Genomic DNA, 16,845 nt, shown 5'->3' on the forward strand with positions numbered 1-16,845 from the left:
GGAGACCATCTCATCATGCTCTACGATCCAGGCCAACGAAGAATGTTTCTTTGGATTCCTGCCAGTGGGTTTAGCTAATGCAACTGAAGGGCAAGCACCAAACAAAAAAACCTACACTGCGAGATGATTCAGGCTTCAGCCGGTGGACCTTCTGGAATAAGTCTTTAAGCTTTTGCTCCAGCTCTTTATCCTCTGCGCCTGGGTAGAATTTGCAAACGAAATGTCCTCCCGTCTTGAGGACATCTGAGCTGAATTTCAAGGCAGCATGACATAGGTCCTTGAGGGGTCAGCGATGAAATCCTTGGCACGTGTGGATTGGCATGATGATAGGCAGACATACCATACTGCCAGCATGGTCTCTAAAGTTATTTCCGCTGGTGTTCATCATCCTGTTATAAGGATTACTTAGACTTCGTTTCCAGAAACCGGATGTCTGGAGCCAGGGTTCGCACATATCGCTGAGAACCACATCCACCGTTCTTTGAAGGATCTTATCATTTTCAACTGCAGAGATATCTGGATCGCTGGATCGCATGGGCGCCCCAGGCTCTAACAAGCTCAAACCTGCATCACCTGGTTGACGCGGCCTGCCTCTATCAGGACTGCGTAGAAAGTCCTGTATATACGCTTGAATCTCGGGAGCAAGAAAATTGCCTTGGATAGTGGAAACCCCTTTAGGGGGCTGTGCCGGGATAATATCGACCCCCAGAACTCGTCCGTTCGGCTGAATCTTGCTGACAGCCACCTGCAGCATCGTCAGCGAGGCTCTCGGTGGGATAGACTATTTTGAACCAACCTGTGACCAGGACCCGGGTGCATAGCCCTAGGGGGAAATCGAGGGTTAGATCTCTATCGGTTACTCTCCGGATAATAGTGGCCATACCAAGTCCACGACCGTTTGACCGCGTTTAAAGATGTGATATTTCTCATCAATCTATTTTTGGAATATTAAGAGGTGTCAGGTTCGCCAGCAGGGTGTAGTCATGCCGCGAGTGGACCTTATCATACCTGTAAGAGCTTAAAGGCAGCTCGGCTTTTCAAGCCTTGTACAGCTGCCTCTCGAGTGAATTGATCCTTGTGCTGCCGAGCTTGCCAGCGCTTCGACGATGATAGCCGGATTTGACCAAGCACTCCAAAGCTGCAGATCCCCCGCGAGGGTCGGATCAAAGAAAGCACAATCATACTGGTATGTATTGGAGGGTAGAAATAAGGTGTACGAGTGTCGATGCTCGATCTGTCACGAGCGATGAGAGTTTCTGCCGGCAGAAAATGGTCCAAGAAGCTGTTACCCGCCTCGAATAACATTTGCTAATTACTAGTACTTTGTCACCTAGAAATTGTGGAATTAGGGATGTTGACATATCTCCAAGATCTGATTCGTAAATAGCATGGGACTGTTAGAATTGCACAAGATTCGAAGAGTAAACCAAATTCATTCATGTGCCTTGGGTCTATCTCATCGCTTACGGTCTCGCTTAAGAGGTGAAAATCCTCCGAATCCCAACGCTCTCGGTGGTTTATCACCGACTGATGCACTGGAAATCTGTGCAGTTGCAAGCACCGAGGTTCGTGCAGCTCCCAGTCCAAGCTTTCGCCCTGGCTTTCTGCGTTCAAGAACCTCCTCTTCATCATCCTCAAAGAGGGTTCGGTCCCGCTGAGCCCCAAGCTTTCTTTTTTTAGGCTTTGTCTGTACTTGGTCCGTTGAGAGATACTGGTATTCCTCCACATCCTTGAGAGGCACTTGTTCATCGGGTCGATTAGTGTTTTTCTTTGGCTCATTTGTAGCCTTTCCCCGTCGTGGCTCGGGTTTTGCTTTTTCTCCATCGTCAGGTCGTTGTGTTGAATTCGGCTGGTCCATGGAGGATAAATCAAGCCCACTTGGGTCATGGGCGATGCGGGCTCTGAGTGGTGAATGACTGTCTGTCATTGCCCGGTTCACTTCTTCGTCGTTCAGATCTGAGCTGGCTGGAGAAGCTTGATGAGGGCCCGTTCGGTTCAAGAACGGAGTAATGGAGAATGCCGATTTGTCGCCAGGCAATGCAGACTGTCGTTTGACTTTCTCTTGCACACGAACAGCCCCGGGGGTTGCGATTGTAACACCGTTATGGTAATCTGCACTGGGACCAGGACGCTGTAGAGGGACCATTCGAGAACGCGACTCGGAGCCCTCGCTGTCGTGATTCCGGACATGGGTGAGTTTCTGCTCTAAATTGTGCTGGGTCTCCTGTAGCTTGTCCTTGGTCGATCGTAACTGCTTTCTGAGTGTCTCTATCTTGCCCTCAAGTACAACGCGCTGGTTGTCCCAATCTGTGCTTTGCTGGCGGCTTTCTCTTTCATATTGTTGTCTCGCTCGCAACTCCCTCGCGAGTTCCCCTTGTAGTTCCTCAACCCTCACTACCAGTGTGCTTATTTCCGTTGCCTGTTGTAAGTTCTTTGCTCGTGTGCGCTCATGGGAATTTTTTTCACTCTCGAGCTGGACCTCCAAGGAATTCAGCTGTCGCTCCATTTCCTGTTTCTCTGCTACAGATGCCTGGTAAGAAGAGTTTTGGGTTTTTAATCTGTCTAGCTCTGATTTCAGGTTTGACAGTTCTCGGGCGAGGTGTAATTTTTCGGAGAGGAGAGTATCATGGCTTGTCGATTTATTTGCCATAGTTGAAAGTTCATCCTGGTTTCGTTTAGATCAAATCCCTTCAATCCATATACAATTTGTGGGAAATATTTGTACATACCTTCAACTTCTCGATCTCGCTTGAGGAGGCCTGAGCATGGTGATCCAGGCGATCAATTTCTCGACAAGCTTCAGCTAATTGGAGGAGGGTGTCCGACTCGGTGCGTGTAAATTCACGTAACTGCATGTTGGCCTGATCCAGCTGCGACCTAAGGTTTTCGCTCTCGAATTGAAGCAGTAGTTGCTCCATGCGCCTCACGCGATCTTTCTCCACGTCGAGAAGGTGCGCCGAGTCTGCAAGAGTCCTTTCATATTCTTTCTCGAGGCGGACGGTTTTCATGGACATCTCACACTAGAACAGTAAGCCAATGAAATGGGGAATTTAGGAGTCCAATGACAATAGATTAATACATACATCTAGAAGTGAGGCTTCTAGGGCTACCGCCATGTTGGGTGAAGTCTTCAAGCGGGAAAATATAAGGATCAATGTTGGAAGGGCAATATTAGGCGCGATCAATGGCACCAAACGCGTAGTTAACTAGTTATTTTGGGCGGTGCCTGTTTACGTAATAGGGCCACCTTTCACCTCCCGAACGATCATCATACTTACTTTCCAATGCTTGCAGAGCTCATTTGCAACCCAGCATCAATGACAAAATGAAGCTTTGGAGCACCCTCTTTTTATTCTTCTCGGTCCTATCCGGAGTTTTTGCCGCGAAGTCCTCCCCGGATAAGTTTCAAAAATACTCTTCGACCTCTCGTTCCGGGCCCGTTGAATTGGATAGTGCCTCGTTCGAGGATCTGACAACAGCTCCTCGTGATTACTATGCTGCAGTCATTCTGACTGCTATGGATGCTCGCTATGGCTGCCTGATGTGCAGGGAATTTGATTCGGAATGGGACTTGATCTCTCGGAGCTGGAACAAAGGCTCCAAGCTTGATGGCTTGAAGGTGGTTTTCGGTACTCTGGATTTCGACCAGGGAAAAGCAGTTTTCCAGAAGGTTTGGCTTGACTCCAAATACTCAAATGCTCCAATAGCCCAAGTGCTGACAACTAGGGAAACAGTATATGCTCCAAACGGCACCCGTCTTACTCCTGTTTCCCCCCACGGTAGGACCTTTTGCTAAAGTGGAGACGGAACCGGTGAGATTTGATTTCACAGGGTAAGTTAGAAGCTACTTAAAGCATCTTTCTTCGTTTGCGTGGCATTGTTCTCTGACATGAGTGTTAAATATCAGTCCAATCTCCGCCGATCAACTTTATTCATGGATCGGTCGTCACCTACCCGAGGGACCGAAGCCCGCCTTGGTTCGACCTGTCAACTATATGCGCATCGTCTCCGGCATTACCATTCTCATGGGCGCTGTCACCTTGTTGACGGTGCTCTATCCCTATGTGCTGCCAGTCATCCAAAACCGGAATCTCTGGGCTGCTGTTAGTCTGATTGCCATTCTTCTGTTCACCAGCGGTCAGATGTTCAATCACATTCGGAAAGTTCCCTATGTTGCTGGGGACGGTCGCGGGGGGATCAGTTACTTTGCTGGGGGTTTCCAAAATCAATTTGGCATGGAGACCCAGATTGTGGCTGCTATCTGTAAGTGATCCCGTGGATGTTCCCTACATTTGTGTTCTTGATTTTAACACCTACGATCCCTATGCAGATGCGATTTTGTCGTTTGCCACTATTGCACTTGCATTGAAGGTGCCCCGAATGGAAGATGTCAAGGGACAGCAATTGGCAGTGTTGATCTGGGGAGGTGTTCTCTTTGGGACATACAGTGTGCTCCTCAGTGTGTTCAAGATCAAGAACGGAGGCTATCCCTTCTATCTTCCTCCATTCTAGGTTCACTATCTTCTCGTGTTGGACTTTCCCGCCCTCGCCTTTTTGGCTTCCTTCGAGTGACCCCGTGGATTTCCACATCGACAAAAACTTAGCGCATGTGGCGTTCGGCCGTATAGAACGACTTGCCCATTCTTGGTTCCCAAGCGAGCGCAATTGTCGCCGGCGACACATTGTATTTCATTGTGCACTTGTAGATCAATGAGCAGCGCATTATTGTTGATTTATTTTCTTCTTTCTTTTCCCATTCGCCTGACTCGCAAATCGAGGATTGTTTTTGGATATACCACTCTGAAGAGATCAATCCTCAATCTATGCGGACTATGCATCCGTTCTCTTATCAGCCATATAATACAACATGAACAACTCTGTTTTCTTAGTAAACCAAATATTCAAAGCTTTCAAAGAGGTTCAGAGTGTTTACGTAATCGGTGATACCACATGACCCAGAGCTTCAATATACAAATATACATATGTGTCCCACGGTCTCGCTCTCCAATAAGCTCTCTTTGGATATCGGTCACAGTTCCCAGGTTGGCTTACTCCTTCCCGTAATTTTCCATATCCAGGTGTTTACACTCCACTTTCCGAAGCTGGATAGTATCCTCGGAGGCAAGACACGTCGGTCAGTTCAAGTTCACGCCGTCGATGCGAAATGCAGGAACCCAGCGAAGCCCACGCAGGCAACATGTTGGCATCTTCTGCAACAGGGACAACATTTTTGATCCTCATCCAATTGACATCTCGGATTGTCACATTTGGCTCCAATCAGCTCATACTACGCACACTATCCCCTCTGGTACTCGGGGTCGCCGCCCAACTTGAGCTTTACCAAGTCACAATTCTATATTTTTCCAGAGAAAGTATACGAATGGCCATTCAAAGACAACCAATGACTGCAGAGCTCTCTGAAACAGGGAGATCCCTTCCGTACATGCAATCGACCGCATCCCAGTCGGTTGTGAATGTGTCTTATTTGAGCCTCTTCCTTGGCGTTCCCTCCACAATAATGCTTACCATACTCTATCGACATTTTGCTCCAATGCAGGCACTGATACTGCCTTTTTTCGAGGCCGGTGTGATCATTACAGGAGTAGCAGCGCTCCTCGAATTGAGCATTGAACCATTTTTTGCGATAGTTCAGCAACGTATGTGGTACGAGAAACGAGCCGCAGTGGAAATGCCAGCAGCATTCATCAAGAGCCTTGTGACCTGTTCAGCCTTTCTATATGCCTCACAAACGGGTCGGCAGGTTGGCATCTTACCCTTTGCACTTGGTCACTTGAGCTACTCTCTAACCCTCATCGGCGGATACTGCCTATCCTTGCTCCCTCGTGCAAGTGAGCGAAGATTCTCATATCTCCCTGCCGTCATTAAACAACAAAGCGACGATCGTCAGTATCTATTGGGTTGTTTCTCTCGACGATTGACAATTCTTGCTGCGAGTGTCTTTATCCAGTCCATTGTCAAACATCTTCTGACCCAAGGAGATTCCATGATACTCGCCGCCCTGTCGAGCTTGGAAGACCAAGGTATTTATTCCCTGGCATCAAATTATGGTGGCTTGATTGCACGAGTTATATTCCAGCCGCTTGAAGAAAGTAGTCGAAACCTATTCTCGACACTTCTAAGCCCAGATAACAGTGGGAAGAGAAATCCGGCCCAGATTCGCGTCGCGAAAGGCCATCTGATAGATCTTCTTCGAGCTTACCAACTGTTGTCGATACTCATTTTCCCACTAGGTCCAATCATGGTGCCGCAAGTGCTTCGTATCATAGGAGGTAGTCAATGGACATCGCCCTTGGTTGGTGACCTGCTGTCACTGTATTGCTACTATATCCCATTCTTGGCCTTCAATGGGATCACAGAAGCGTTTGTATCATCTGCAGCCAACCCAAGAGAGATTCAAAGGCAAACGGCTTGGATGGGTGTCTTTTCTGCATGCTATGCTCTCGTTTCTTATCTACTCCTGGAAGTCTGGTCCCTGGGAGGCTATGGGCTAGTACTTGCCAACATCGTGAATATGCTGGTTCGCACTCTGTGGAGCTACACGTTCATTCAATCTTATCTTCGCCTACATGGAGATGATCTGAGCATAATGCAAATGAGCATCCAGCCCGCCAGTTATATTTTGGGGATACTTGCCACAGTGGCCATGGTCACACAGAGACTATCGGGCCCGGATCAGGATATGATTCCAGCCGTTGCATTTAGTTTCTTCTATGCATTATCAATGTAAGTCACCCTGATTCAATTTTCATTAGGGACAATATCTGATAGGAACCAAGTATCTTCGTGGAGAGACAATACTTGATAGAACAAGTGATGAGGCTGCGCCGGATTGGATCCTCTAGCAAAAAGGGATCTAAAGTTGAATAACGGTCTATGCCAAAGCAAAACCACAAACAGAACCACAAATCAATCATCAAACGTAATCTTAGTCGCCTTCTTATCCGTGTCAACATCCTTGAAGAATGCGCCGTAAGCGCCGTGCTGCTTCTTCTTAACAGTGGTGCCAAACTTCAACAAGGACTCTGGGACCTCTTGCTTGGCGGCTTTAAGCACATTGATCAATCTGGCCCAAATGGTTAGTATGGCCTGCAATTGACTTGGAAGATTAAGAGCATTACTCACCCGCCCGAAAGAGCCTTATCCTGCTCAGTAAACAAGGTAATGGCGTGGCCCTCCGCTCCAGCTCGCCCAGTTCGCCCGATGCGGTGCACGTAGTCTTCTACAGTGAGAGGGAAAGTGACATTGATCACCAATTTCACGGCAGGAATGTCCAGGCCTCGTGCTGCGACATCGGTTGCGACCAAAACAGTAGCAGCGCCAGTTTTGAAAGCTTCAAGATTTCGGAACCGGTCCGACTGGTTCAAATCACCATGGATGCCGGCAACCCTGAATCCCTTAGAGTTGATGAGTCTTTCCACCCGCATAGCTTCCTTTTTGTATAGGCAAAACACAAGGACCTTCTCGGGATTCGGCGATCCTCTCTGGGAACGATTGAGGAGCTGAATCAGTCGGTTTTCTTTATCCCGCCCGTCCACCACCTCGACCACCTGCTTGATCCTCGTGTTCGCCCGAGGGTCCGCAGAAGGATCCCCTCCGATAGTCACCGTCACGGGAGAACTCATGAAGCTCGCAGCCAGATCCCGGACCGACCGAGGCCAGGTTGCCGTGAACATGACTGTTTGCCTTTTGGAAACTGGCATGGGTTGGATGATTTCCTTGATGTCTTGCTCGAATCCCTTATCCAGCATGCGATCAGCCTCATCCAAAACAAGATACTTCACTTTCCCGAGATTGACGGAACCTTCGTTCTGGAGATCCTTCAACCGACCGGGCGTAGCGACCACGATCGCACACGTCTTGAGGGCTTCACGTTGCTCGTCCTTTCTCACACCTCCATAGATACACGTTACCCCGGCCTTCACCACATCGGCAAATTTAATGAGCTGGTCATGAATTTGCATCGCAAGCTCGCGCGTGGGGGAAATGATCACTGCAGTAGGATGAGACACCTTCTTGCTGCGTCTAGAATCAATCATTTTTTTGAGGCAGGGCAAGCCAAATGCCAGGGTTTTGCCACTACCAGTTTCGGCGATACCAATCACATCCCGGCCCGCGAACAGCAGTGGCCAGGTAGCGGCTTGAATGGGGGTGGGAGCAGGGAATGACTTCAATGCGTCGTACAGCTTGTCATCACACGGGGGTAGGTAGTCGAATTGCATGATGGGACGGAGATTGGGACCGTCGGTAGAAGCATCAGTGACTTTAATGGTCTTGTCTTGGAGGTACTGATCAATCTGGGACTGCGGAAGGTCACTAAGAGCGGAAGCCTGGATGTAGGTAGTCTTCTCAGAATCTGAGGTCCCGGTCTCCTCAACAGGCTTCTTGTCTTTGGATTGCCTATCAGCCTTGGATTTCTTCTTCGGCTGCAGCTCCGTTTGCTCGGCACTGCGTTTCCCCATTGCGCCTGACGTTGGTTGGGATCAGTAACTGGAAAACACAAATGTCTTTCAAAAGAGAGTCCAGATGGATGAAATTGGCTTTGAATAGAAAAGAATTCTTTTTTTACCCCCAAGAAATCAGTGGTAGAGAAAAAAATGGATAGGCGGACAAGATTTCTGCCAGCCCAGGGGAAAAAAGTCCACACCGCTTAACTATAATCTCTTCCCAAGATTCACCGCCCCCAGAAAGAGGCGTCCATTCTATGTATCGTACATACTCCGACATTTCCAGAGTTGTCAAAGGAAAAAAATGCCATGATAGTACAAAATTTCATGGTATTTTGGTAGTACAGAAGACTCCAAATAAATGCGCAGATTTTAATAGTCATTCATAATCATAGAGCCTAAGATGAAATGAAACATGGTGTAGGAAGGTTTGGTATCGAAATCTGAAGTACACAAGTTGGGTAAAAAAGCCTACCCTTTCCGGACGGTATCTTGCTTGATCATCTAATTGATATTGTAAGAGCTGATTATCTCGGCCAGACGAGAAGCTTCTTCCGAGTAGTTGATGGCCTTGGCGGATGAGACCTGGTATCGTACTCTGTAACATATCATCAGTTGAGGTGATCTGGATATACATGATAGGAAATACTGACCGTTGCTGATCACCAAATGTGTCTATCTTTGCCCGGCATCGGAAATTCCAGGTCTGGCAATTGGCTGCTTGAAACACTTCACTACACGCCGTGGGGTCATCTTCATGAAGTTGCATCAAGTTATCAGCCGACGTTCCCATGAGCAGACGGCCGGTATCGTCAAAGCAGCTGAGCCAAAGCTGACCCGTGTGGTCGCTCACGCTGACGGGCATGATGTAGCGATACTCCGCCTTGGGGTGGGTCTTATCGCACATTTCACAGCGCCATTGACCAGGATCAGACTCGATCACTTTTTTGTTGCACCCTTCAGAAAGGCAGGCTGGGTAGCACCAGGTCGAGTCTTGCCTGATATAGACCACAGTGGCCTTCAACGAGAAGTAATCCACCTGATCCGACATTCCCAGTTGTTCCTCTCGAACCTGTGCAACGGTCTTGAATTGATCAGGCTTCATGCTAGAGTTGGTCGCATTGGAGACGGATGCATGAGAGGTGAAGACCTCGGTTCGGCCCTGTGCATCATACCAGCCCTTAAGCCGATGAGCTTCTCCAATGTCAGGGTCGACAGCCATCGAGCCAGAACTCAGCAAACTCAGGCTCCGTCCTCCAAAGTCAGAGACTTTTACCCCTTTGAAGGCCACAACAGACTCCGGGGGCACATTGAAATTGACAGCAGTGGCACCCCAGATAGTCAGGCGAACTGAGAAGCCAGTATTGTCGACCAGGCTGAGTTCCCTTTTGTCGTAGGGCTTGCCTGTTCCCTTGGAAACAATCTGAGATGTCTCGGCAACTTCCTTGAGAATACCAATCACATCTGTAGTGGTGTCCTTTTCCACAGACTGGAGATCTCCAATGGAGGTAAAGTTGAAGCGAATTTGGGGGACGTCATTTTGCTCCTCGGCCTATAATCCTTCGTGAGTCATCAATATTGGGGAGAGAGCCAAAACTTCCATACCTTCTCCACCAAGGTGTCACGCTCGAAGGTGAGCTCATAATCATTGTTGAGGTTGGAAAATTGCTTCTTGGCAATCTGGACACGGCATGGGCTTGAGATGTAATAGACACTGCCTTCCTGGAAGAGATCATAAAGCATTTCACATTGCTCTTGGAAGCCTGTTGCGCGAATTTCACCGCTATCATCCAGGAGGTTCACACTGAATAGTTTACCCTCGCCATTCTTGTTGTGCCATGTTTTGATACTTGACTTGCTTGTGCAGCGAGCTTTGATGGTCCATTTGTTCGAGTATGGCGAAATGGCCTCGATGGGGTAAATAGTGGCGTGGGCAGACGCGGAGGGCCCTCGCATGGATGGTGCCTGGGGAGGCTGTTTTGGTGGGCCTCCTTGAATCTTGGAGCCATAGAAACCATTGCTGGAAATTGTAGTCGGTTGGGTCTTTTCCTCCTCCTCTTCGCCTTTGGCTTCTAAGGGCTTGGGCTCGCCGATTTTCTCCGCCTCACCTAACTCTTGCAGGACTTCGAGATCCAAGACGATCAAGATCCTTTGAAGCAGTCAATACACGAGGATCAAACTCCCTAGCCACCTTTGTAGGGCCACTCACTTTTTACCCTTCACTGAATTGGCCTGGAATGACTTAAGCCGGACAAAGCAGCCTTTCCGCAGTGTTCCATTCGTCACAAGATGATTGGCTTCTGCTGCTTTGGTCAACACGGCAGCCTGAACTTGGAAGGTTGAGATATACATACGGGTGGCAAGCATGGTCTGAACGTAGTTTGCAACATCGCTGAACACAGCTCGGTAACGCTCTTGGTTATTTGGCTGAGGTGGTAGAGGCTTCACCTGAACGCACTGAACAATCGGCTCCCGAACTTGATCCTTGGTGTCATCGAAAATGGCACTTTAGCGAAATATTAGAATCTGGCAGCATTCACAACACACATTTCCTCAGTAGACAACTTACCCAAGAGCACCAACACTGATGTGGGAAGCTGCATCTGAAGCCATAGCAGCTATCTTTTGATATTGCTGCTGAACAGTAAGATACAATAGAGGAGGGGTGGCAGGATGGAGAGAAGCAGGTGGGATGGAGAGTGTGGCACCCGCGACGCGTTGGGAATAACGCGTAAAGTGGCCGCTCAGGTGACCTCTCGTGCCTCAGGCCTTGATTTGATAATCTCCTGTAGCTCTTAGATAAGCAACTGCCCCACTATCGGCGAAGCTCCTGCCTTGTCCCGCCTGTCTGTGCTTCACTGTGTTAACTCTTTCCCTTTCCCTTCTGTTCCTCCATCTTCTCCCAGCCTTAATTATTTGCTACATACACCTTAGTCTTCTCTGCTATCGACGCTATTTCCTCTAATATCAGAAAGAAATGGCCTGTGTTCACTCAGGTGCTTCAGGTTGGTGAGACAATTGTTTACTTTGAAGAGAATTGATAGGCTGATCATAATAGACCTCCAACCACCCGGAACCTCTCAGGCTGTGTACAGGGAGGATTGCACGCAATGTTTTGATTCCATTGTATGTCTCTTCTTTATTCCCTTCACTTTGATCCTCTCCCTATAATGATAAGTTCTAATTTACCCCACCTTAAAGGACAACGACTCGGGACTGAATGTATGCCTCCACTGTTTTAATGGTGGATGTACCGGTGACAGGGATCATGCACTGCTGCACCATCAACGTTTTGGACATTCATTGGCCTTGAACATTCGCAGAACCCCAAAACGAGTTCAGGTAAGGCTTGAAGATTATCTCTAATGACGTCAACATTCCTTCTCACAAGCTACAGAGAGATGAGCCCCCGCCGAAGATTTCAAAGCTTGCGATCACCGCCGAAACAGACGATGACCGATATGACATTGTCACATCGGTGGTATGCTATTCATGTGGGAGGCACGATGTCGATAAAACAATTGGGAATCTGCCTGCTGTGATCAACGGAATCATGACCGCGATGACTTTTTCAAAACGAGAGGAGGTAAAAGCATGGGAGCAGGAGTTTGTCCCTTGTGAACACACACTATGTCTTACTCAGCAAGAGACAGAGAATGCGGCATCTAAAGGTATTTATATGCCTCGTGACACATAACTCCCCGGATAGTATGCTGATTACCTTGTAGATTCTAGCAAATGTTCTACATGCGACTTGAAGGAGAATCTATGGATTTGTTTAGAATGTGGAAACATAGGATGTGGACGAAGTCAGTTTGGGGGTACACAAGGGAATTCCCACGCCCTCGTCCACGCGGACGCTTCGACTCATGCAGTGGCAGTCAAACTCGGTTCCATCACTGCGGAGGGCTCCGCAGATGTCTACTGTTATGCATGTAACGAAGAACGGACAGACCCAGAACTTGCAAATCACCTCGCGCATTGGGGAATCTTTTTAGCCGGACGTGAAAAAACGGAGAAAAGCCTGATGGAGATGCAAGTTGAGCAGAACCTCCAATGGGAGTTTTCTATGACCACCGAGGATGGCCGTGAACTGACCCCAATCTTCGGTCCTGGCTTCACTGGCCTTGCTAACCTGGGAAACAGCTGTTACCTCTCCAGCATCATGCAATGCATCTTCTCTACAGCTGGTTTCCAATCTCGTTATTATTGCCCAGCTGAGGAGCCACCATTGTCCCAGGCCCCCGCGCAGGACCTTGAGACTCAATTGAGGAAGCTGGCAGATGGACTACTCTCGGGTCGTTACTCTCAATCAGGTTCACGTCTTTCTCCGACTCGGAATACACAAGAGGTTGCTCATCAAAAGGGATTGGCTCCGGCCATGTTCAAATATCTGATTGGCCAAGGTCATGAAGAATTTGCAACCATGAGACAGCAGGATGCATTTGAATTTCTTTTACACGTGTTCAAATGTGTGAGTCTTTCAAATCATTCTAATTTGCAACCCAATCCGGTCAAGAACTTCCGATTCGAGGTGGAACAACGCCTTCAGTGCTTGGGTTGTAAGAAAGTCCGTTACAAGGTGGATGAGCAAGACAACATATCTATTGCTGTGCCTGGGCGTCGCATCTCGGATGAAACAGATGGATTCGAGGCTGTGACCCTATCAGAGTGCTTAGACACGTTCACTGCAGAGGAAGTCGTTGAGCTGAGCTGTCCTTCCTGTAACAGCCGTGACGGTTTCTCCAAACGGTCGTCCTTCAAGACTCTACCGCAGGAATTGGCAATCAATGCTCGTCGCTTTGGGCTTGTCAACTGGGTCCCTACAAAATTGGATATTCCAGTGATTGTTGATGACGGACCCATCGATTTTGGGTCTTACTTGGCTGGTGAGCATGATGCGAATGAGGAGATCCTACCAGAGACTGAGGAAGCTGTTGCTTTTGAGCCAAATTCCGTTGCCTTGGATCAGCTGCTGGGCATGGGTTTCCCGACTGTGAGGTGTGAAAAGGCTCTTCATGCGACAGGAAATTCTGACCCCGAAGCCGCCATGAACTGGCTGTTTTCTCATATGGAAGACCCGGATATCGATGAACCCCTCATCTTGAAGAAATCTCCAGGTGGGTTGAGAGATACGAAGCAGGATGAGGCAAAGATCGCACAGTTGGGGGATATGGGTATCGAGGCTGCCCGAGCTCGTCGGGCCTTGTCTGCCACTGATGGTGATGTCAATCGAGCTCTGGACTGGGTATTTAGCCACCCTGATGAGGGCTTAGATGATGATGATCAGGACGACGATAATGATATGCAAGCTCAACAAGGTTCAGCTGGGTACGATAGCTTGCCCGCTCAGTACCAGCTACAATCCATTGTATGTCACAAAGGCACATCGGTTCATGCAGGGTGAGTGATCTTAGTATCTCTGAGTTTTTTGGGAAATATAGTACGCTGCTAACTACTAAGAAAGTCACTATGTGGCTGTCATTCGCAAAGTTTTACCAGGACAATCTGGTCTTTCTTGGGTTATGTTCAATGATGAAAAGGTTGTGAGGTGTGAGGACATTGATCAGATGAAGAAAACCGCCTATATGTACTTCTTTACGCGGCTCTAGAACTATACTGTTTATATCTATGGTTTATTATTTTAAGTAGGGTCTTAACATTAGTTTCAGCTATATCAATCATGGGTCTAACCAAGTTATGGTAAGGGATCAAATTAGAGATGGGTTTTAAATATTAGACAAAGATATTTTACTACTACTGTATAGGGTTCCTCTAGACTATATATACTAAAGTAGTACCCTCTTATTGTCTATAAATCATGAGTTGTGAAGTACTATATTTCTTCTAGAGATAATGTTTATATTATAAAACTAATAGGATTCTTTTAATATCCTATTAGTCTTCGGCATTACCCAATTTGGGTCCAAGGTTAGGACCCAATACCCAATGATTTTAAATCTAGGACCCAACTTTTTACATAAAAATACATAAAAACGCCAAGAATTTCCTATTTTGGATGATTTATACATATTTATGCAAAAAGTTGGGTCCTAATTGGGTCCTTGGGTCCTTGGCATTGCCAAGATTGGGTCCAAAATTGGGTCCTGCCGAAGCCTATATCCTATTATATAACCTTAGCTAACCTTAGATAATAATATCTCTGATTACTACTAATTTATTTAATATTCAGTTTTAATATTATATACCCATCTATTCTAACTATTATATTGAAGAACCCTAATAATCTATAGTTATAGTCTATTTTAAAATACTAAAACAAAAACTATTATTTAAATTTACTAATAAGTAGAAATATCAGGGTTAATAGATAAAATAGAGAGAGGATGTTAATAAGATAGATATAAATAATAGATATTAGCTATATACTAGATAAGGATTATATGTAATATGTTATAGACCTAGACGTTAGCTATATAAGGAATTCTATATATACTCCCTAAAGTTCTTACGTACCCCCTCTAAATAGATTCAGCTAATATATCTAAGTATCTATTAGGGTTTATAGATAAGATAAAGGGAGAATAGATAGGTTATATAATAGCAGTAATCAGATTTATATCAAAACTGATTCTTAAAGGAATTATAGGTACTAAGAGAGAGATAGGCTTTATAACCCATACTCTCTTAGTAAGGTTAGCTGAGATTATATAGAGAACTTCTAGATACTCCTTATTAGTTTCGTGATAATTATTCCCCCTCTAAGAGGTAACTACCCTAATTAACTAGACCCTTTAAGTAATTACTAAATATAGAAATAAAGATAAGACTAAGAGTTAATAGGAAAGTATTTATAGAGAAGGAATATATATTAGTTTTTATAAAGAAAGTAGGGTAATATAACTTTCTATTATCTATAAAATAAAGAGGTTTCGATTACGTAATCTATATAGAATTCTTAAATAAGAAATTTTTTGATATTAAGATATTAGCCTTAGTTTTGACCATTATTAATAGTAAGAGTAGTTTATCTTTATTTTACTAGGAATATCTAATAGGATAGAGATAGAAAAGATAAGGAATAAATCTTACTCTTTTCCTATTATCTCCTATTATTTCCTAATAGAATCATTATCTTCTTTATTTTTAAGACTAATACTCTTACTAAATAAAAGGATATCTTAGGTATTACCTATCTAGGTATTATATACTATTAATATTAGCTACTTAGGCTAGGCTAGTATAGCCTTTATTATAGATAATATATCCTAGATAAATATAGAGTATACTTAGAGTATAGTTACTTTATAGAATTATAATAGTTATAATAGTAAGAATATAGTTTATTATATAGTAAGTATTCTTAATTTAGTACTAATTTAGAGCTAATTTAGGGTTACTTTACTTCTAGGTCCTAATTAGTATATTATATAAATTATAGATTCTCTTTAAGATTCTTAAGTAGATTAATAATTCTATCCCTAATAGCGTAGTATTAAGTATAGGTCTTACTACTCTAGTTAGTATAGTTAGCTTTAATCCTATAGCGATTATATAAAGACCTAAATATTCTAATAAAGCCTATAAAGTATTAATAAATCTTCTTATTACTCTTTAGAAAGTAATTACTATCTATTATATAGAAAATAGCCTTAATTCTATAAAGAAGTAGAAAGATAAACCTTAGTAGGAATATTAGTAGATTAGTTATAATTAAGCTTAGATTTAGTAGGATTATATTACTTATCCTATAATATTTTTAAATACCCTTTATTATCTTAAATCTAATAAGAATAGATATATAATTTAGAATACTACTATAAAGAGTTACTTCTAGGATATTATAAATATAGATCTTATAATTAGTAAGATAACTATTATAGATATTAATTGAGAAGGGATTTAACTAAATTTTAAGATAGTATAGTAAAAATAGATTCTATATCTTACTTTCCTTAGAGAAGATTATAAAATCTTCTTTATCTTAGTTATTTCTTTAAAGTCTAGAGCCTAAGTACTTTTAGATTTATATTAAGGCCCTAGGATTTAGCCTAAATATCCTTTATATTTCTACTTTAATTTTTTTATTTAAAATATTATTAGCTAGGGGACCTAGATCTAGTATAAACTATAAAAATATATCTTTTTATAGCTATAATAGGTTTAATAAGAGTAGGATTTAGTTTTTTTAAAAAATTTTTATTAATATTCTTTATTATCTAATATATCCTCTCTTAATTAACGTGAAGTCCGGTTACGCGGGCGACCTGGTTAAGTGAGCGACCCTACTAAACTTCGAAAAATCATTAATATTGAACTACTACTAAAACTTTTAAGTAACTTAAAATCTTGCTACTAAATACGTAAAGGGTATCTAGGATATATATAACCTTTTATCCTATAGCTAGAATATATTATA

At 44.6% G+C, this 16,845-nt stretch overlaps 7 protein-coding genes across 7 annotated transcripts; 3 read left to right on the plus strand and 4 right to left on the minus strand.

Moving 5' to 3' along the window:
* Positions 1-20: 20 nt before the first annotated feature.
* On the minus strand, positions 21-1,305 carry N7520_007220 (RlmE family RNA methyltransferase; the record flags this gene model as incomplete). Its single annotated transcript, XM_057141154.1, has 6 exons — positions 21-58; positions 112-277; positions 341-745; positions 797-823; positions 884-934; positions 1,009-1,305. The coding sequence occupies 6 exons, from the start codon at positions 1,303-1,305 to the stop codon at positions 21-23; spliced, it is 984 nt and encodes a 327-aa protein (XP_056995160.1).
* Positions 1,306-1,456: 151 nt separating this feature from the next.
* Positions 1,457-3,116, minus strand: N7520_007221 (uncharacterized protein; the record flags this gene model as incomplete). Its single annotated transcript, XM_057141155.1, has 3 exons — positions 1,457-2,665; positions 2,730-3,020; positions 3,084-3,116. The coding sequence occupies 3 exons, from the start codon at positions 3,114-3,116 to the stop codon at positions 1,457-1,459; spliced, it is 1,533 nt and encodes a 510-aa protein (XP_056995161.1).
* Positions 3,117-3,325: 209 nt separating this feature from the next.
* On the plus strand, positions 3,326-4,512 carry N7520_007222 (OST3/OST6 family protein; the record flags this gene model as incomplete). Its single annotated transcript, XM_057141156.1, has 4 exons — positions 3,326-3,670; positions 3,735-3,832; positions 3,908-4,263; positions 4,331-4,512. The coding sequence occupies 4 exons, from the start codon at positions 3,326-3,328 to the stop codon at positions 4,510-4,512; spliced, it is 981 nt and encodes a 326-aa protein (XP_056995162.1).
* A 652-nt stretch (positions 4,513-5,164) lies between these two features.
* Positions 5,165-6,748, plus strand: N7520_007223 (uncharacterized protein; the record flags this gene model as incomplete). The annotated part of the gene is made up of 1 exon (XM_057141157.1): positions 5,165-6,748. One exon carries the CDS (start codon positions 5,165-5,167, stop codon positions 6,746-6,748), a length of 1,584 nt encoding a protein of 527 aa, XP_056995163.1.
* A 179-nt stretch (positions 6,749-6,927) lies between these two features.
* Positions 6,928-8,480, minus strand: dbp3 (RNA-dependent ATPase DBP3; the record flags this gene model as incomplete). Its single annotated transcript, XM_057141158.1, has 2 exons — positions 6,928-7,084; positions 7,144-8,480. 2 exons carry the CDS (start codon positions 8,478-8,480, stop codon positions 6,928-6,930), a joined length of 1,494 nt encoding a protein of 497 aa, XP_056995164.1.
* A 489-nt stretch (positions 8,481-8,969) lies between these two features.
* Positions 8,970-11,078, minus strand: N7520_007225 (replication factor A subunit protein RFA1; the record flags this gene model as incomplete). The annotated part of the gene is made up of 5 exons (XM_057141159.1): positions 8,970-9,063; positions 9,119-10,017; positions 10,071-10,614; positions 10,675-10,971; positions 11,035-11,078. 5 exons carry the CDS (start codon positions 11,076-11,078, stop codon positions 8,970-8,972), a joined length of 1,878 nt encoding a protein of 625 aa, XP_056995165.1.
* A 364-nt stretch (positions 11,079-11,442) lies between these two features.
* N7520_007226 (ubiquitin-specific protease UBP14) lies at positions 11,443-14,077 on the plus strand (the record flags this gene model as incomplete). The annotated part of the gene is made up of 6 exons (XM_057141160.1): positions 11,443-11,470; positions 11,524-11,591; positions 11,667-11,807; positions 11,863-12,136; positions 12,194-13,868; positions 13,933-14,077. The coding sequence occupies 6 exons, from the start codon at positions 11,443-11,445 to the stop codon at positions 14,075-14,077; spliced, it is 2,331 nt and encodes a 776-aa protein (XP_056995166.1).
* Between the last annotated feature and the right edge of the window lie 2,768 nt (positions 14,078-16,845).

This window comes from Penicillium odoratum, assembly GCF_028828045.1.
Source record: "Penicillium odoratum strain IBT 22623 chromosome Unknown utg000005l_segment0_segment0, whole genome shotgun sequence".
Lineage (NCBI taxonomy): Eukaryota > Fungi > Ascomycota > Eurotiomycetes > Eurotiales > Aspergillaceae > Penicillium > Penicillium odoratum.